Source organism: Schistocerca gregaria, chromosome 2 (genome assembly GCF_023897955.1).
Source record: "Schistocerca gregaria isolate iqSchGreg1 chromosome 2, iqSchGreg1.2, whole genome shotgun sequence".
Lineage (NCBI taxonomy): Eukaryota > Metazoa > Arthropoda > Insecta > Orthoptera > Acrididae > Schistocerca > Schistocerca gregaria.
The window spans coordinates 341,054,918-341,076,776 of NC_064921.1; the positions used below are offsets into that span (position 1 = coordinate 341,054,918).

A 21,859-nucleotide genomic window follows, 5' to 3' on the forward strand; every position below is an offset into this window, starting at 1 on the left:
ACCATGAATCCTGCAGGGCTGTCCATAAATCTAGTAAATCTAGTAAAGTATGAAGGGGTGGAGATCTCTTCTGAACAGCATGTTGCAAGGCATCCCAGATACGCTCAATAATGTTCGTGTCTGGGGAGCCTGGTAGCCAGCAGAAGTGTTTAAGCTCAGAAGAGTGTTCCTGGAGCCACTCTGTAGCAATTCTGGATGTGTGGGGTGTCACATTTTCCAGCTGCAATTGCCGAAGTCCGTCGGAATGCACAATGGGTATGACTGGATGTATGCAGGTGATCAGGCAGCATGCTTACATATGTGACACCTGTCAAAGAGTCGTACGTAGGTGCATCAAGTGTCCCATATCACTCCAACTGCACATGCCCCACACCATTACAGAGCTTCCACCAGCTTTAACAGTGCCCTATCACATGTAGGGTCCATGTGATTCATGACGTTGTTCCCATACACGTACACATCCATTTGCTCAATACAATTTGGAACAAGACTCACCCGACCAAGCAACATGTATCCAGTCATCAGAAGTCAATGTTGTGTTGATGAGTTAGGCAAGGCGTAGAGCTTTATGCCATGCAGTCATCAAGGGTACACGAGTGGGCCATTGGCTCTGAAAGCCCTTATCGATGATGTTTCATTTAATGGTTTACACAATGACACTTGTAGATGGCACAGTATTAAAATTTTCTGCAATTTTCGGAAGCTTTGCACTTCTTGCCACGTTGACAGATTCTTTTCAGTTTTCGTTGGTCCCAGTCTTGCAGGATATTTTCCCGGCCACAGCGATGTTAGAGATTTGATGTTTTTCTGGGTTCCTAATATTCACAGTACACTTGGGAAATGGTCATACATGAAAATCCCCACTTCATTGCTACCTTGGAAATGGTGTGTACCATCGTTTCGTTTGTGTGCTGACTATAACACCACCTTCACACTCACTTAAATCTTGATAACCTGCCACTGCAGCAGCAGTAACCAATCTGCCAGACACTTGTCTTATATAGGCATTACCAACATATCTTTGTATTTGAATACACATGTCTATACCAGTTTCTTTGGCATTTCGGTGTAGCCATCTGCGGAAAAATGTGTGGAAACAGCCCTTTAATCTAATATTCAAGAGTTCCCTTCTTTAAAAAAGAAAGTGGGTGGCAGTATAATTCTCTCTGTAATTACATTATGGTGTTTATCTGTACAGTACTGTTCTTAAGAATAGGGTAATGAAACACACACACACACACACACACACACACACACACACACACACACAGTGCAAAGGCACGGAAAGAAAGAGGAAACATTGCTGAAAATCTTCCAACAAACTGTCAACAAAAATTAGTCGTGACCCACACCAAATTGCAACAGGCAACAGCCAACAGCAACTAATCTGATTCAGATTATTAATACATACAAGTGAATCACATAATAACAAATCGCCAAGATTGTTACCTCTGGACTGTTTTTTTTTTTTTTTTTTGTACAAATATGTATCTGGAATTTCAAAACTTTTTTAGGTGTACTGGATTTTCTACTTTGAATATACACATCTTGGCATTGATAATGTTAAACCTGAAAATAACTGAAAAGGAGCTCTGGTATTCAAATACATATCCTGGTAACCAAACAAGTAATCCTTCTGTTTGAATTTCTTTTACACACCACAGAAACCTACAGATATACACAAAACCCAAGAATAAAGCACAATATAGGGTTCACTGTGGAGAACAGTGGGATACAAATTGAAACCTGGAGAAGTACATAGTCCAACACTCACTCGCTGCAATCATATGTTCAAGATTGATTTGCTGATTTATCTGTAGGAAAATCCTTCATAACACAATATGCAATGATAATACAATGAAGGTGTAATCTGAACCCTCATCAAATATTTTGTTCTCATTACTTGCAGACTCGTCAATGGCTTGGTAAATCATTTGCTCCAGATTTTTCTCTCTTCACTGCACATTTCGAACACAAAATCAACACAATTTCACACAAAAGGCATAAAACAGAATTTGAAAATCAGCTAATGCCTGCAAAACAACAGACGACTACAATGGTTTCAAAGACAATAAAATTATCTAGTGATACCACTACTACCAACTAGCTAAAGCTACAAAGCCTGCACACCTGACATTCGGAGTAGCCATAAATACAACTTTGACACTGCAGAAAATCAGCGTAACTGGCATGACATAATATTATATTTGCTGCTCATTCTCATTTCCAACAAGCGGCATAGTATTATGACAGCTACACACTAAATGTTAATACAATGGCCTCTCATTCAGGAGGAAAATTTACACATTTATTTTTGTTCATGCAGATTTAAGTTTTCCTGTGGGTGACCTACTACACTGATTAAATCATACCCTCATCAAAATTTGATCTTTGTGCTCCACTTCATACAACTTGCAGTCTACAGGGCATTAAACTGTCTGTAGATACTGTCTAGATACTTTCCACAAACCCTCTTAACCAAGGAGTAACAACATATTTGAATAGTGCTACTCACATTTTTTGAACTTTCTGAATCATCGTCAGGCGATGGCGGAGGAGTCGCCAACATGTCTTCTGCATCAGATTCATCACCGCCAACTAATTTCTTTTTATTCTTCTTTGTGAACATTCCCCTGTTAAAAATGGAAAAGATTACTTTCATAAACCTGCAACATTTTAAAGTTGACTCAAATTTCAAAATGGTTAATTACAGTGTAAATGCAAGTTTTCCCCATAAACTGTTCGGAGCACAAGTGATGTAATGCACGTTTAATGCAGCTACCTACAAACCATATGCCACACTACAGAGTTTGTACACTGCACTGAAAGATATATGGAGGGAGACCATAGAATTATGCAACACTAAGATTGCTTTTTTTGTATGCAAAGTGATGGGCCAATCAGCATTATGAGTCTTACAATTGCAAAATTATTAATTCCATTTTTGGTGGTAGTATTTTTTTTACTTCTATTTTAATCTTATATTTAATATCAACACATACTGAATCAATTTTTAATAAAAATAATGTTTTTTATCTCTAAATGCTACTTGCAGAAAAAGTGTGAAGATTTACAGGCGATACTTTTAAAGAACACCCATATCATAATTATCTATTAATGCATAATTAATGGTTATGTTATCAAATCAATTTTATCAGAAACCCTAATACCTCCTATTATTAGTTATACTTGCCAAATTATAAATACAGGTATAATAGCTTCAGAGATGCTGAGTCACAGAATGGCACAGCGAAAAGACAGTTGGAAAGTTAGCTTCCAACCACTAAGGCCTTTGTCAAAAATAGTCTCCTTTCACATTGATACACTTTTCCTAATGATGTTCAATAGCTTTGATACTCTGTTTGGATTTTCCGGTGCTTAAATATGAAATGAATTACTTTTAGTTAAGTTATAGAAGCTAGTACCTCAAACTACAGGACTGTCAAGACAACAATCAGCAGCACTGTCATTGTTGGCTTCTCCAACAATTATGTTTTCGAAACTGTGCTCACATTCTCAATGTTAACAATTCCCTGTCACATTACGAATCTCTTGCAAATGAAACTTCAATTATGATAACTTTAATAATAATTTGGGTTTATTTCTCTAATGAATTTAAGTGCTATCTAAGAAGTATCAAAAACTAACAAAGAATACAAATATTTTGGGAAATTTTTATTTCTCTACATAGTCTCCTTTCACATTGATACACACTTTTTTGTTGCGACTTTTTGGAACTCAGCATCTGTTTATGGGGCAAAATGGTTCAATTACAGACTCCACCTCTTCATTTGTGGCAAATCTTTGGAAACAAATCAGAGTGGGCTACATCTGACGAATAAGGTGCTTAATGAAGTGATAGAGGCATGAAATGATGCACTGTTGTGATGAAAGTAACCCCCCCCCCCCCCTCTCTCTCTCTCTCTCTCTCTCTCTCTCTCTCTCTCTCTCTCTCTCTCTGGCAAGACTTTTTTTGCTCAATTTCATCACCTGAACACTGCAATAAGTAAATATAATACATCCATTGATTGCTTTTCCTTTTAGAAGAGAATTAATGAAAATTGTCCCACATACATCTAAAAACACTGACACCATGACCTTGCAATGCAGGCAGAACTGTCTGTGCCTTCTTTGCAGCCAATTCTCCCCTTTCAACCTACTATTTCGACTGTTCCTTCCTCTCAAGGGCGAGTGATGGATCCGCATTTCATCCGTGGTTATGAACTGTCGCAATAACTCAATTTTATTGAAACATCTGCATAAAGCTTTTTTGTTCCATTGTGAGTGAACGCAGCACCAGTCTTGCGCACATCTTTCTCATGTCCAATTTTCAGTCCATATTCAACGTACAGCACTTTTGAAATGCCTACAATGCTCGCTAACTTGTACGCTTTCAGTCAACAGCCATCCAATAACACTTTGTGGATTTTCTTCAGAATTCCTGGGGAGATGACCTCACTCAGTCAACCACTGTAATGTTCATCTTGGCAGCTTCTATGGCCTCACTTTAACTGCACTGCCCCATGCTTCTCCCAGAGTAGAACTTAGTTCAGATTTATTATTAGTTGGACTAAGATTTTTCTAATGAAAGTATTGTATCAGATAATAGTCAGTTTTATCCACGTTTAGAAATTCACTGAGAGCATTCAATATTTATGGCTGCCAAAAAAATTTAACATCGTCAAACTTTAAACAAACTTAATAAGGTTGGTACTTTCTACCACTGACATTTGTATGAAACCAGAAACCCTATCTATATGCCACAAAGCTACAGACATCACAACGTAACACATCACTCCGTGGGTCTAGATGTATTTTTGCTGCTCATATGAAAATTTTAACCCATCTGAGAATATACAACAGTACTAAATAAGCTGTGTTTAATGAGACGAAGAAAACCACACAACAAAATTAATGTTTTTCCCCTGCGTACACATTTTCGAATTCTCTGCCCCCTGGAAGTCCATTAACCTAACCTACCGAGAAAAAATCAGACTTACTGTGATATCGGTCAGCAACAAAATCATAACCATTATAGTTCTAAAAGTGTGACACATGTTTGTCGGAAATAATTTCAAATTTTATTTTATATACTAACTTTGCATTCCGTTTTGCAGGAAAAACTGGTTTCACTTTCGCCTTTCTATCCCTTTTAGGCTTTCTAGTCGTTGGCGTTGTCTTCGTTGATGATTCTGACAAACTTTTCGAAGGGCTTGCAGGATCATCTGGGGTCAGCATTTCACTTTCACTGTCTTGTCTTTCCACTGATGCAATTTCAGATTCTACTGCTGCAAGAAGATCTGACAGGACTTCTTCAACACCACTCTCGATTGAACTAGATGGTGTTTCTTCCACTATTCCATCCTTCTTCTTGGCTACTTTCCTGGAACCAACAATCAACATTAAATAAACTTGATAGACTTACTTATTTTGCAGCAGTGCTTATTTACCACATCTCTCTCTCTCTCTCTCTCTCTCTCTCTCTCTCTCTCTCTCTCTCTCTCTCTCTCTCTCACTCACTCACTCACTCACGAGCTGCACAGCAAGAAGTAAGCACATACTTTCTTGGTTTTGGAGACTTTGTTTCCCCAGGTGCTTTAGGTTCCTTCTTTTTCTTCGGTTCCTTGGGAGTTTTTGGAGGTTTCGGCTCTTTGGCAGCTTTAGGTTCTTTGGGTGGTTTTGGTTCCTTTGGAGTCTTTGGTTCTTTTGGTTTTTTTGGTTCTCTTGGTTTCCTGAAAGAGAAAAATATGTAAATCCTGTTCACAACTATCACAATTATATTATTTCAGCTCACACTGAAGTAGCTAACTGTTTAACTTGTGAAAAGGGAAAAAAGGCGCGCGCGCGCGCGCACACACGCGCACAGAGAGAAAAAAGTACACACAGTTTCACTCTTAAGTCCATAGAAATACTTTCTTGGTAAAAACAACAACAACAACACAGCAAATACAAATAACAAAATTTGTTGCATAGTCTTTCAATATACAATAAAGAGATTCCTAAATTATGGTTAAAAAATCTATTATTCAATATACATCAAAGCAGATACAAAAAACAGCAAGCAGTGATTAATGACTGTTTTATTGCATATTAAATGCTTTATTGCAACACACAGTTTTTTATTGTATTTTCAGTAACACACACAAGACTGTTTATATATTATATCTAAGTTTTAGTAACTATTACCACTAGATCCTTTCTGAACACCACGAGGTTTGGCTCTTACTGTGTGTAAAAATTTGTAACTGTCTTTGAGCCTCTATGCACTTTGTTGGGAACAACATCACAATGCACAAAAAAGTTCCACTACTTGTCACTAAACCCAGTTTTTGGATTCTGAACTGTCTGCAGACAATAACAGCGTACTTTGTACTACGATACTACCAAATGTCCTTGATTACTATAATTGCCTACTGTTCCCAAGCTAAACTCTCTACTACTGACCAAGTTGTCTATGCTGCTAAATGTACCAGAATGTAATAAAGGACAGAATATAACATGTCCAACTTTGCAAGACTATACATCACCTGAACTGTGATGTAATGTAACGTTGGTAGTAAAAGTTATCATTTGACTGGAGACAAGAAAAATAACATATTGCAGTGTTTGAGCTGTAAACTTTGTCAAGTAACTGTCAAAGTACCTCAACACAGAAGATTAAACACATTCTGATTGTGTGCAGCCAAGTTCCATCCTCCAGCATACAATTTTCAGGAAATTATTAACTACAAACGGGCTGATCTTTCCACACTGGTTATGCCAATCAAAACTGTAACTATTAAATCTCACATTAGTAGTTTTGTTGCAACAACAGTGACACACTGATGGCTCAATAAGAAGAAAACTAAGCGTAAGAGTGAGCAGAGTGCAACACTTGTGGCGGAAATTGAGTAAGTAACAATTAACATGAGCCACGTGATAGAATCTGCAATATTAGTGAAAAGCACAAATACTTCATTATCACTTACCTGCTACCCTCGGGTTTCATGATTGTGTCAAGTAGTTTTGTCCTACTTAAGTCTCATCAATGAAGGTAAACATTCTTCATAATCAGTCCAATCATAAAACATTTTTTAAATGTTACCTTTTTTCCATACCTAAATTGTTTCCTCCATCTTACCCTTGAGTACTTGACCGTGTGGTTTCCAAGGGTGAATCCTTCCCTTCTGTCATGAAACACTAGCCAAACAGTATCCTTTGGCTAGGTATGTACTTGGGAGATAGAAGTGCAAGCAGGAAATGGGATTTAGGAACCAAATGGCGCAGAACAACTGAATAAATTGCTTCAAAACTATTTCCACAGATAAGAATCACTATTATACATCATCTACTGCACTGATGATTTTTGGAACCCAAGTGGGAAAAGAAGACTCTTCATGTCAAATACAAATCATCTTCATCCCTATCTGAGGTGAAAAATATAAAACTAAATAGTAACAAAAAAATAAATTAAAAAAAAATTCAGAAGGTGACGAATTAGTGTGGAGAGTAGCGACTAAAATGACATAAGCCATAGTTTTGGATTGCACTACTCACAAATTAAGAATGTATGGATGGAAGTATAATGACTGGTTATTATCAATTCAGAAGAAAGCTTTTGAAATGGCAGGGGAAAAAAGCATTTCTCTTGCTTATGCATTCAGCACAAGGCAACAAACAAATTATTTTCATGCCTCTGCCTTTGCAGATTTAAAATGTCTCCACATTATGCCAACTTCATTCACATGGCGGATTCTTTCATCAGTGCAAGAAAGTATTGCATTTCACACAAGCATATTTTCTCGAAACTATTATGTTCGTGCATAGGTTCATAGTGTTTTTGTTTTGCATATTTGTTTTCTAGTTACTATGGGTTTATTTATCAATTGTCAGTTTTTATTTGTAGTTCACTCTTGCTAATTGGGCTTACATTTTGTCATCTAGAGAGAGTGAGTGGAGCTGTGAGTACAAGAAAATGGAGTTCCAAGTGGAGAAATCTGAACATTTCCGATATATTCTTTTGAGTTCAGTGGAGGGCTGACAGCAGCAGAGGCAGCCAGAAACATTGGCACTGGGTATGAAGATAATGTGTTTGGACAGAGCATTGAAAGATACTGGTTTTCTCCTTTTAAGGAGGGTCATTTTGATATTAGTCAACATTCAGGAAAGCCTTTGGGTTTGATGAAGATCATTTAACAAATTAATCCACAGTGATCTGTTTCAGTGTACCCAAGAACTGGAAAATGTGATAAACTGTGATCCTTCCATGATTGTGCAACATTTGGATGCAATGGCGTTAAGTTCAAAAATTGGGTGTATGGGTACTGCATACTATAAGCCAAAATCACAAAAAATCAGCAGGTGGTCATATATGCATCTCTCTTTGCTTGTCATTGGCTTGTGAACACCACAGATCATTTCTATGCTGTATCATTGCTTGTGACTATAAATTGTGTCTTTATGCTAACATAAGGAAAAGAAAGGTATGGTTAACCCCCAAACAAACCAGAAACTACTCCTCAAAAGACCTGTGCACATCCACAAAAGATCATGTTTCACAGCTGGGGGAACAGCGGTGGCGTGGTGTACTAAGAATGGCCTCCTTAAGATTTAACCATCCCTAATGGCATTTATTGCCAACAACTGAGACATCTTGCAGACAATCCAAGAACAATGACCAGGAAGACTGCATTAAGTGATGCCCACCCACAGTCTGCTAGACTGACAAAAAACACTATACAGGAGCTGGGTTGGAAGTTACTTCACACCCATCTTTCCACCTGATCTTGCACCCTCAGATTCTCACATTTTCCACTCATGGATTGACAAGTTCTTCGCCTGAAAAAACATGGTTATTACAGTCACTGAATCTGAAAGTTACCCCCCAGTGTTGGCAGACTGTTGCATATAATGAAGGAGAATACATTATTGATGTATGAAGTCTGTTACGTGTGTGTTATGCACCAACCTAATAGACGCACCTTCAACACACAGCTGGACATCATTGGTTGGAATATCGTGAATTATCTGACAACACCAACAAAGTATAAGCAGTCCACTTCCAAAGTACACACATATTTTGTAATGCTCTTTCATGGTGTCTATTGATAAAAAAGCAAATTGGAATTTGGTGTCAACTACAGGCCTAATTTGCAAGACCCATTCATAAGATTATCTTGACACAAATATGACAGCAGGCGATAAAATACAAATATTAGTCTACAAATAACAGTGCTTGAATTTAATTTGACATTAAACTATGTAATGGTAACAATGTATTAGTTGTCCATTAGTGTAGAGCCAACTGTCAATGAAATGTCAGAACTTTTACAGTTCCACAATAATTCTCAACATCATATTAATGAATAAATATCGTCATTCTATCATTCTTACACGTCACAAAACACTGCTGAGAAAATTTCATCACATGACATGTATTTTATAGTAGTTCCTAACATGTGACAAACTCTATAACCTTGGTACACAAAGAAGCAGGTTCAATTCATGTCTTTTGCACAAACGATGCTGCAATAGTGTAAAACCATTCAGAAATAATTACATCACGAGATCTCTATCCTCAAGCACAAAGCACAGAGATTTTTAAAATAGTACTGAGACACACACTAGAAAAATGTTAAATCTTTATTTGCAGTGGTTGCAAAGTTCTTTCTTGCTATATGAGTAATTTCTTATATCTAATATTGTGCTACATGCACAATAAAATATTAGTTGTCAATTATGCTTCTGTGAGACGTTATCTTCAGGAATAAACAAGAATAAACAAGAACTACTACACAAAAGACAATAGTTGAAACTTCAATTCATGATTTTCTTTCTTTCCCTCCCTCTGCACAGGGAGAATATTCACTTATGTGTTACTGTCTTAACACTTTGAAAACCGGCCACTTAGAGGCATTAGTGGGCCAGAAAGACCAGCTACTTATGTTATTTTGGGAACATTACTGGTACATGTTTAATTGATATTAATGACGAGAGGTTTAAAATGGTTTAAATGGCTCCGAGAACTATTGGACTTAACTGCTGTGGTCATCAGTCCCCTAGAACTTAGAACTACTTAAACCTAAGTAACCTAAGGACATTACATACATCCATGCCCAAGGCAGGATTCAAACCTGCGACCGTAGCGGTCACGCGGCTCCAGACTGTAGTGCCTGGAACCGCACGGCCACTCCGGCCGGCAATGACGAAAGAAAGCACGACTATCCTTTAAAAAAAAAAAAAAAAAAAAAAAATGTGAGGCCAGTTATTAAGCTATTTTTTCCTATATATCACACACACACACACACACACACACACACACACACACACACACACACACACACACACACAAAAAGCGCGCACGCGTGCAATCTTACCTAGGTGGCTTTGGCTTCTTCTGTTTTTCATCTAAAGAAGTGTTTTGAAAGTTGTCACCAATGCCATGGAGTTCACTGAAATCTCCTGCCTCATTACACTCAGCAGGTGGTGCCAGAGCCGCTGCATCTTCTGGCTTTTTCTTTGGTTTTTTTGGTCTGGGGGCACCTTTGTTTCGAGCTTTACCTGTTGTACTTGATACCTATAAAACAACATTCACCACTAAGTACTTACATAATCAATTGCCAGCAGTATTTAGAGGGAAAACACACAATGAAACACCTTCAACAGCACTATAATATATATCTGTATGTTTTAATAGCTAGTGGAGTTGTTAACAGTATAAAAATGAAAACATTCCATATTAATCCACAGAGAATGAGAATGCCTGGGACATTACTTACCTTCGTGAGAGACAAAGTCCAGTACAGCTGGATGACACACACACACACACACACACACACACACACACACACACACACACACACACACACACACACACAAAACATCCGTACTTTAAGAAACATTCCTCTCCCCACTAGATATTGAAAGAGATCGTAAGTCGTTGTCATATATGACCACTCAGCTACTCTTATAAGTTATAGAGGATGATCAGATGGGTCGAGGTAGATATACCTCACTTGAAATTGTCCAATATGTTCTAAACAGCAGCAAGGTTAAAAAAGTCACCTGCACTCATAATAAAAGCTTCTACCAACTTCTGTTACAACAAAAGAAAACTTATTTTGTAGCCGAGTAATTTCAGTATAGAAAATTTAATTTTTTTAAATATTTTATACTGTGACACCACAAACCAATCAAAGCAACACATGCAAATTGCTTCAGAAAAGAATACAGTCAGATATAGTTTCTATCCCACAAAGCACTCAAAGCAACATATGTAATTTGCCTAAGAATGCAGTCAGTTATACCTTCCGATTTCCAACATCCCTCCACAATCCACAATCAGTAATGGCTGGCACTTTAAGTCCAAAATCATCTATCAGTTGATAATGTTGCGACTTTGCCGGTGTTTATGGCTTTGAATCAAATAACTTTTCAGAATATAAGAGTTAAGGTTTAAGCAGTCTGGAAGATATCAGTGGTTTAATTAGCATAGGTGGCTCAGCATCTTTGTTACTCCTGAATTATTCTGTGCTACTCTCATTCATGGTTGTGATTCAACTTCTTGCAGTCCTGTTTCTGCTGTTTCATCTTCATTTTTGTTTGTGATGGAATAAATAACAAACTCAGCTCTTGTTAATGACTAGAAGTGCTTCATATTTCTCCATCTTTGTGAACCATTACCTCACTGAAACAGATATTCTTTTTCTTAACCTGTGTGACATCCTTTGTTTTTATTAATCTCTGTGGAACACTGTGTAGAAAGTTAAGCATACCATTCATTTAAACCTGCTCAACAAATACACAGCCAAAGCCTTTTTCGTCACATTTGAGACTGCAGGCCTTTGGAATGTGGATGTGCACTTTGCTGCCAAATACTGCCAAGTTATAGCTTCTTTCTTTATCATTCTCCTTCCAGTCTAACTATTCAATCTGCTGAGGGAACACACTGCTGTAGAGATCACTTCTCCCCTGAAATTCATGTTTGATTTAGCTTCTATGAGTAGGCATCATGCCTTCTCAATAACAGTACTGTTACGATGCTCAGCTAAACCATTTTCATCTACATTACAAGATACTGTCACCTATTGTACAACTCTCTTCATTCAAAAAAGTGGTAAATTCTTCATGAACAAACCTACTTGTGTTGCCAGTGCGTAACACACAAATCATCCTTCCAGTCGGGTTCTCTTAAATGTTTGAATAATTTTTGGGTCCTGATACTTGGTATTTTTCTTTTTAAGTGTATATACGAGGGTGAGCCAAATGAAAACCTTAAATATTTTTTAAAATATTATTTATTGTGCAGAAGTAGTACAAAGCTGTATCACTTTGCAAAATAATCTCCCCCATGCTCAATGCAAGTCCTCCAGTACATACGAAGTGCATACATTCCTTTAGCAAAAAATCCTTTTGGTAGTTTGCGCAATCACTCGTACACCATGTGGCATACCTCTTCATCAGAACGGAGCTTCTTTCCTCCCATTTCGTCTTTGAGTGGTCCAAACATATGGAAATCACTTGGGGGCAAGGTGTGGTGAGTATGGTGGATTAGGAAGACACTCAAAACGCAGGTCTGTGATTGTTGCAACTGTTGTATGAGCAGCGCGGGGCCTTGCATTGTCATGTTGCAAAAGGACACCTGACAGCAATCCACATCAATTTGATTTGATTGCACGCGGCAGATTATTTTTTAGGAGATCTGTGTATGATGCTCTGGTAAGAGTGGTCCCTCTAGGCATGTAATGCTCCAAAATGACGACTTTTTCGTCCCAAAAGAGTCAGCATAACCTTCCCTGCTGATGGTTCTATTCGAAACTTCTTTGGTTTGGGTGATTAGGAATGGCGCCATTCCTTGCTCGCTCTCTTGATTTCTGGTTGGTGGAAATGAACCCAGGTTTCGTCCCCAGTAACGATTCTTGCAAGGAAGCCATCACCTTCTCGTTGAAAGTGCTGAAGTAGTTCTTCACAAGCATGAACACGTCGTTCTCTCATTTCAGGAATCAGGTGCCCTGGCATCCATCTTACAGCCACTTTGTGAAACTGGAGCACATCATGCAGAATGTGATGTGCTGACCCATGACTAATCTGTAAACATGCTGCAGTGTCATTTAGTGCCACTCAGCGGTTTTCCTTCACTATGGCTTCAACTGCTGCAATGTTCTGTGGAGTCACAACTCGTTGTGCCTGACCTGGACGAGGAGCACCTTCCACTGAAGTCACACCATTTGCAAACTTCTTGCTCAATTCGTAGACTTGCTGCTGTGACAAACATGCATCACCATACTGAACTTTCATTCATTCGATGAATTTCAACAGGTTTCACATCTTCACTACACAAAGCCGAATAACAGAATGCTGTTATTCCCTGGTGCAAGTCGGCAAGTGGGGCGGCCATCTTTATACTAATACTGCGACGGTATGTGTGCATCTGCACTATGCTGCCACCTAGAGGCCACTCTGCATGCTGTGTAGCATGCTTCCAACTTACAGGATAACCGCGCGAAATTTCGATTTGTTATTACAAATTTAAGGTTTTCATTTGACTCACCCTTGTAATAAAACTTCTGTCAAGTAGTCTTTGATTAGAATTATGAAGTACCTAGCTTTAGAACTGACATCATATGAATCGGTCCATGTAGTTCTGAATGAACTAATTCAAGTACACGATTAGTTTGCGAGATAAAACATTTGAAAGGAAACATGCCTGCTTACCGTCGAAATATTTTACAATAAGAATGCTGACAGCTCCTTTACATACATACTTACATACATACATACATACATACATACATACATACATACATACATACATAGTCCACGCCTACACGTAAATCTTTCATCGAATCTAAATTTGAAGTCCCATCGTCTTGTACCATACTTCAGTGTCATTTAATTACAATGTCCACTTTGGTTTTGCTTGTAAATTTAGCATCCATCTACTTTACTCATACCGTTGATAAAGAGCATATACAGCAAAAATTCTTCACCAAGTCATAAATATAACAGCCCATTTTATAAAAAGAACTTTTTCTGTTGTTCTGCTTACTGATGGCAAATTTGTATTTTATAGTCTAAATTAAGTACACAGATTAGTGAAATTCCTGTCTTAGTACAGCCTGCAAAGATGTCAATGAGTGTGTACATATCTTTTAAAGCTACATATCCAATGTTGGCTGCAATTATTTCTGAACTCATCATTGTCTGGGGCAAATTTCATTCACTTTGACACTTTGATGTACATCTACATTTACATCAACCTGACCACTCTGCACTTCACACTTAAGTGAAAGGTTCATTAAACTACTTTTAGACTATTTCCACTCTAACAGTACATGGGAAAAGAACACTTAAAATCTTTCCGCGTGGACTGATTTCTTTTATGATTTTTCTCACTGCAACGAAAAACACTTATGTTTTAATGACTACTACCCCAACTCGCATATCATATCCATAACTACACCCCCCACCTCCCCTCCCCACCACCCGCTTTCACAATAATACAAATGGAGCTGACCTCCCTTGAAATTTTTCAATATCCTCCACCAATTATATCTGGTACAGATCCCGTACCGTGCTGCAATATTCCAGAAGAGGACTGTCAAGTGTAGCACAGGCACTTCCTTTAGTAGACCTGTTGCACCTTCAAAGTGTTTTGCCAATAAAACACAGTCACTGGTTTGCCTTCCCCTTATTTATGTGATCGTTCCAATTTAAGTTGGTCATGATAGTAATCCCTAGGTATTTAATTTAATTGACGACCTTTAGATTCGTATAATTTATCTTTTAACTGAAATTTTAGTGATTCCTTTTAGTACTGGTGTAGATGGCCTGACTCAATTGCAACTTTTCACACCATACAGATATCTTTTCTAAATCATTTTGCAATTGGTTTGATCTTCTGATGAATGACCACAACACCTGCAAACAATTTAAGAGCGCTGCTTATACAGTCTCTCGAATCATTTAAATAGTTTAGGAACAACACGAGGCCTATAATGCTTCCTTGGCGAACGTCAGATATCACTTCTGTTTTACTTATCTGGAAACCTATAAATATGGAATCAATTTGAAATCCTCTGTTGATAGTACTCATAACTTTGTGTGAATAAAGACCAGTTGTGTTTCACAAAAATGAGACTTTCTGCAGCTGTACTGACAGTGTCAACAGATCTTTTTCTTTGAGGTAGTTCATTATATTTCCAAAATCCTGCACCAAATCAATGATGGTGATACTGGACTGTAAATCAGCAGATTAATCCTATTTCCTTTCTGTATTATTGGTATGACTTCTGCAACTTTCCCGTCTTTAGGTATGAATCTTTCATTGATTGAGCAGCTGAATACGATTGTTATATGCACCAGAGCCCTGATACCAGCCTCTTATAGGAGTATGCCTGATGTAGGTTTCATGAAGAATGGGATGTCTGCTGCTGCTTCTGACAGTTTATTGCTGGTCTTTGTTTTGCTCCAGCAGTATCTGTAAAACAGCTCTATTTTATTAGTTTTAAGATGGAGCTTTGGGAAAATGTGACATGCATCCTACTAGTGATCCTACTTTTAGTTACAAGAATCATGACATCAGACGATTTACAGCAACCCACTTGCAGTAACTGTCTAAATCAAATCTCCTGTGGCTGCAATATTCAAGGTTTTTCAAATCTTGAGTTACCAGCTTATAACTGCCAGGGAGTAGAACGCAATCAACCCATTAGCCTTATACTTAGAAATTTAAGCCATCCAACATGTTGAAAGTTCTTCAAAAGCAAGCAATTTTGTAGTTGTGACTGAAGTGTTGTCAACAAACCTATTCTTCTTTGAGAATCACAATATACTCATTTCAGTTTATCCCACATTTCCTCTTCTGTGGCAACCTTCTGGATACGCACGTAATTCGCCAGATGAACGGATAAACTTTTATTTTCTTTTGAGCTATTTATCTTCATTTAATTCTCATATTTCTTAATAATGCAGTTATGTCTTCTAATATTCTATTCCCTAGAGGTTCTCATTGGTGGAAATAAGCTAGACCTGAGATAAGCTATAATGTTTATATGTGTGTTCAAATCATGAAATTAAACAGCACTACCTTTTATTAATTCACAGAAACGAGTCTTGTGGCCTTCAACCAGTGGTTCAGGGTGGTTTCAGTTTCATTACCATTAATTTATTTATGTTTTTATACAGTGGACAAATCAAGAGAACATTAACACAGAACAATATATAAGCACAGAATGTACACAGTAACGTGTGTAACTTCCTGAAGATAAGAATACTTTTAACATCTCAAGTGAACTGTTTCTTTCTCTTTTCCTATAACTGGAGTTATTTGACTGGAAATCCTTACCTGTGAGTTATCTAGCAAGTTTGAACCGAACATGTGATCTTGTAACACACAATGTGGACCTCCAGGACAAGGTCCAGATGCTTCATGCCTTCGGATAACTTCAAGCCTTTCTTGAAGAACACCAATCTATAAGAAATAAATAGATAAATCAGACAGAGAGGTTAGGATGTGGATGGAGGAGATGTTAGAAGGAGTAGGTAGGGGGGTAAGTAGGTGAGGGCGGGGGGAGAGGGGGGAGAGGGGGGAGAGGGGGGAGATGGGGGAGAGGGGGGAGAAAGAGAGATGGGGGAGAGGGGGGAGAGGGGGGAGAAAGAGAGAGGGGGGAGAGGGGGAGAGGGGGGAGAAAGAGAGAGGGGGGAGAGGGGGAGAAAGAGAGAGGGGGGAGAGGGGGGAGAAAGAGAGAGGGGGGAGAGGGGGGAGAAAGAGAGAGGGGGGAGAGGGGGGAGAAAGAGAGAGGGGGAGAGAGGGGGGAGAGAGGGGGAGAGAGGGGGAGAGAGGGGGAGAGAGGGGGGAGAGAGGGGGGAGAGAGGGGGGAGAGAGGGGGGAGAGAGGGGGGAGAGAGGGGGAGAGAGGGGGAGAGAGGGGGAGAGAGGGGGAGAGAGGGGGAGAGAGGGGGAGAGAGGGGGAGAGAGGGGGAGAGAGGGGGAGAGAGGGGGAGAGAGGGGGAGAGAGGGGGAGAGAGGGGGAGAGAGGGGGAGAGAGGGGGAGAGAGGGGGAGAGAGGGGGAGAGAGGGGGAGAGAGGGGGAGAGAGGGGGAGAGAGGGGGAGAGAGGGGGAGAGAGGGGGAGAGAGGGGGAGAGAGGGGGAGAGAGGGGGAGAGAGGGGGAGAGAGGGGGAGAGAGGGGGAGAGAGGGGGAGAGAGGGGGAGAGAGGGGGAGAGAGGGGGAGAGAGGGGGAGAGAGGGGGAGAGAGGGGGAGAGAGGGGGAGAGAGGGGGAGAGAGGGGGAGAGAGGGGGAGAGAGGGGGAGAGAGGGGGAGAGAGGGGGAGAAAGAGAGAGGGGGAGAGAGGGGGAGAAAGAGAGAGGGGGAGAGAGGGGGAGAAAGAGAGAGGGGGAGAGAGAGAGTTACACAGAGTACAACTATTTTTCTAGTGTATAATGGGCAGCCAACTGAAAACTGAACACCAGTCACAACAGAACCATGGAATTATTCCATTCAAAAGAAATCATTACATACATTAAGACATTCATCCCCTGGGAGATGAGACAATCACTTACTGTTTCATAGAACATAGTCGTCCGCTGACAGATTCACAACCGCATCCCTCTTCCACTTCCTCGGCTGACAAACCGACATCCATGCATGGCAATCTTGTCAACAAAGATGTGAAAATCACACTGTGAAGTTCTGGGCTGTGTACAGAGGATGCTGCTACCGAGACATAGCCTTCATTCGATTGGCTATGTGAAGGCTAGCATTATCGTGCAACAGGACGGTTCCTTCTGACTGCTTCCCTGGACATTTTTCTTTTATGCTGCATTGCTGTTTCTGCGAAGTATCTTCATAGTGATGTAATGATTGTAGCTCCACACAAAGAACTCGACAAGCAGAGGGCCCCTATGGTTGAAGGATGTCGTCATGATCTTACCAGAACATTTCCACTGTTTACTTTGCAGTTTGCATTCTGACTACCTAAATACTGTCAGATGGAATCATCCTGCTGCACAATAATGCCTGTCCCCACACTACCAATTGGACAAAGGCTACACTTCAGCAGTTAGAATGGGAAACACAGCAACATCCTCCATATGGACAAAGTCTTTCACTATGTGATTTCACATATTTTCCGATCTGAAGAACGCTCGCTTTGATGTCTGTTTCAGTCGGATGAGGATGTGAAGAATTGGTGCAGTTGTGGATCCGTCAGCAGCTAACTGCATTCCACAAAACAGGAATTTACGGTCCAGTCGCCTAGTGGTATAAATGTCATAGCACCTGTAGTGATTACTTTTGAATGGAACCATTAAATGGTTCTGTTGTGACGGGTGTTTGGTTTACGTTTGACCAGCATATCAAGTGTTGAAGAAACGATACCGCATAACTGACTTCTTGTTGATTGTCAATTTGTTATCATCCTTCTGTCTAAGAACAATTTCTGTTAGTGTGGGAATGGCAAACTTTAATTTTTTTACGAAGAAAATGAAGCTGGAACAATACCACATACATCAAAGACAGGAAAAAAATGGATGTAAATTTCATGAAAATGCAAAGGAATGAAATACCACACACCTGGAGCATAGTAGTATTGGGAATCAATACAACGTAAAAGCTTAAGTCCACTACGCAGCCAAGAACATTGCTACAGCTTACCACATATCACTATATGTTTGAAAATAGTTCTCTAGTCATCAATTCAGTACAAAAAAAATGGGCAGTGCTTCTGAAGACAATCTTTACAAAGAATCAAAATATGTGCTCTGCTGAAAACACCACATGAAAGTGAAGATTTGTTCCTTAGAGTATACATATCCTGTTACAGCAATCCAAAAAAAACTTTTAATCTCACAAAGGGACCTAATGGACTGGCTCTATTCCATTTCTTCATATCTGTTGCACAGGTCAGCATCAAGACAGTATTTTTCTAGCGCAGTATGATGCATTTCTTCAAATTTGTTTTTGAAATTTCGAAGCGCTATTAAGTACAAGTCTTAAGCAAGCTAGCCTTCAAATTGCAGAATCACTGGTTCGGTGCTCACTTGCAGCAACTTTTTTCACATTTTTACCTTTAAATTGTTCTATATTTTTTATCAAGCTAAAATGTTAGTTAACCAATAATAACTTAAGATAAAAATAACTTACTTTCAAATACTAATCACAAGAAAATGTGATTGTTTTTGTGTGGTACACATGTTCCTGACGTGTTTGCATTTTCAACTTATTGTTAACAGGTGACAAATATTTTCAAGTGTTTGGTGAATTTTTAGGTTTTTTTGGGAGGAGGGGGGGGGGGGATCAAAGAATCTACAGTAAATTTTGCTTGAAAATGAAATAATAAAGTGCATCACTGCATTCAAAACGATGACTGCAGCATTTTAAGAATCTACAAGTAAGACAAGAGCTTATGAATGGTATGAACTTTTTGAAAAGGATCGAGAAGAAGCTGAACGCGATAACCGCCCAGGATGCCCAAGCACATCTGTCATCTGTCACTGATGACAAGGTGGAAGAAATAAAGAAAATGGTTCTGGGAAACTGACAAATCAACATCAGAGGTTGCTGATGACATTGGCATTTCCTTTTGCTCGTTCCGAGCAATTTTTTCGGTCGTTCTAGGCATGAAATGTATGACAGCTAAGTCTGTTCCAAAATTGTTGAATTTCGACCAAAAACATCACATAGACATCACTCAAGGATTGCAGAACAAAATCAGGAGCAATCCAGAACTTCTAAAGAAGAACACGGGTATACCAGGTAGGACATTGAAACCAAGGCCCAATCGTCCCATAGGAACCTGCATAAAGAGCCAATACCAAAAATTTCGAGAAGTTTGATCACGTGAAGGTTATTCTCACTGCTTTCTTTGATTACAATGGGATAGTGCATCACGAGTTCCTGCCGTACGGTCTTAAGGTCAATAGGGAATACTACCTGAAAGATATATGCTGTTTATGTGAAGCAATCTGAAGAAAACGACCACAACTGTGGCAAAACCACTCATGTAAATTGCATCACGATAATGCTCCCTCTCGCACCTCAATGCTTGTTAGTTATTTTTTAGCAACAAAAAAACAAAGCCATTATATTGCCTCAACAACCATATTTGCCAGACATTGGCCCCTGCAACTTCTTTCTATTTTCAGAGTCTGAAGAGAGCCACAAAAGGACATTGCCTTGTCACCATTGACAAGATAAAAACAGAATCACTGAAGGAGCTGAACATCATAACAAAATGGAAACCCCAGAAGTGCTTTTAAGATTGGGAAAAGCATAGGGGGGGGGGGGGGGGGAGGATTACTCTGAAGGGGACAAATTTGATACTGATGACAGATAAATCAAGATTCTTCATGGGGAGGGGGGGAGTGTTACTTTTTGACTACACTTCTTATAAGCACTACTGCTCCAGTCTCTAGACAAAAAATTTTCACAGACTATGCAAACTGACTTAGGGAATTAATTTTTTTTATTTATACGTTGTTAACACCTACCCCGCCTGCTTGGTTAATTTCATATTCAAACAGTTATCACTGTGCATGGAAATTAGTCTGAATTGTCATTTAGTTTTATAGTCTTTTTTACTACTCCCATTTTTTTTCTTTTTGAACAGATCGGATGATTACTTTGTAACAAGTCAAAACCACAACTGATGCCATTTTTGTGACCCTAGGCTGAAATATATAATATAAAGTATTTTATTTTCTATTTGGCATTTACATATTTGTACTGAATTTTAATTTCGTGCGAATCCGTGCAATTAACAATTAAAAATAAACAAATATGAATCAAAGTTTTGATAAAAATTTGTTAATAAATATAGACATCAAACAAAAATTAAAACAATATTTGTACTAGTGAGAATCAACCATAACACTGTCATTTCAAAACGAGAACACTATGCATTCAGCTATAGATGGCTCTTTTAAATATACTTAAATGATTTGTACTAAGGGGACACAGTTGCGAATGGGCTTCAAACAATCCATTTTTAAAAACTTGTTTCATGCTCCAACTATTTGGCTACAAAATGCCATTTGTTTCATTCAAATATGACGACTTGCTTCATAGTTATAAACTTTTAGTGATGCATAGTAACTAAGTGTCATGCCCACTTCTTCTACGTCTTGCTGAGCAGTGACTGCAATATAGCAGTTATTTGTGTTCCACATATACTCTTATTTCAGTTGCAAGAGAGAATTATTGTGCCAATGTTTCCCAGCTTGTCTGCATTACTGACTAACATATGTCAACTCTAATCTTTGTTGTTTACCTTTTAGTGACACAAAGTCTAGTGTGCTTTCGTGGAAAGTTATAAGCAGAATGGGTACGAAAAGGAAGTTTGGGTACATCCAGCTTTCGTGAAAATGTATAAAAATAAATCATGAAACTGCTAGTTATGAACAGAGGAAATAAAATAATATTGAAGGTGAAGTCAGCCCAAGTGTCAGTGTTTCAAGTTAAAAGGCTAAATGCTTCCTGTTTTCTGAGTGCCTCTCAAATGCATGACAAAGGAATATGTGATGTGAACAGTGTTTCTCCTCCTACTGCCACAAAAATTCTGATTTTCATGAAGTTATTGTGTGAACTTTAGGGAAACATACTTGCTGTTAAGACTGTAGTGGAAACACCAGTTTGCATGAAGCTGTGGGGAAAACCAAGGGAATTGTTTGTAATCTAATTCTAAAATGTCTGGAATGTAAATTTACAGCCAATACAATGTCTTCACATATAACCAGAAGCAGACACTATGAAAACAACATACAATAAAACACTTTAACATACAATAAGTGTGCGCATTTAGATCGATTGGAAAAGGGCAAAATTCAGGTGCAGTCCCCCTCCCCCTCCCCCTCCCTGATGCTTACAACAAGACTTTGTGCT

General features: G+C 38.9%; 1 protein-coding gene across 1 annotated transcript in view; it reads right to left on the bottom strand.

The window, feature by feature from the left end:
- Nucleotides 1-21,859, bottom strand: part of LOC126337009 (chromodomain-helicase-DNA-binding protein 7) — a gene marked incomplete at its 3' end in the record, with an annotated part of 254,459 nt that overhangs the window by 181,218 nt on the left and 51,382 nt on the right. Inside the window, 5 exon segments of the mRNA XM_050001259.1 lie at nt 2,516-2,633; nt 5,099-5,383; nt 5,562-5,732; nt 10,356-10,555; nt 16,325-16,450. Coding sequence (XP_049857216.1) covers nt 2,516-2,633; nt 5,099-5,383; nt 5,562-5,732; nt 10,356-10,555; nt 16,325-16,450 — 900 coding nt within the window.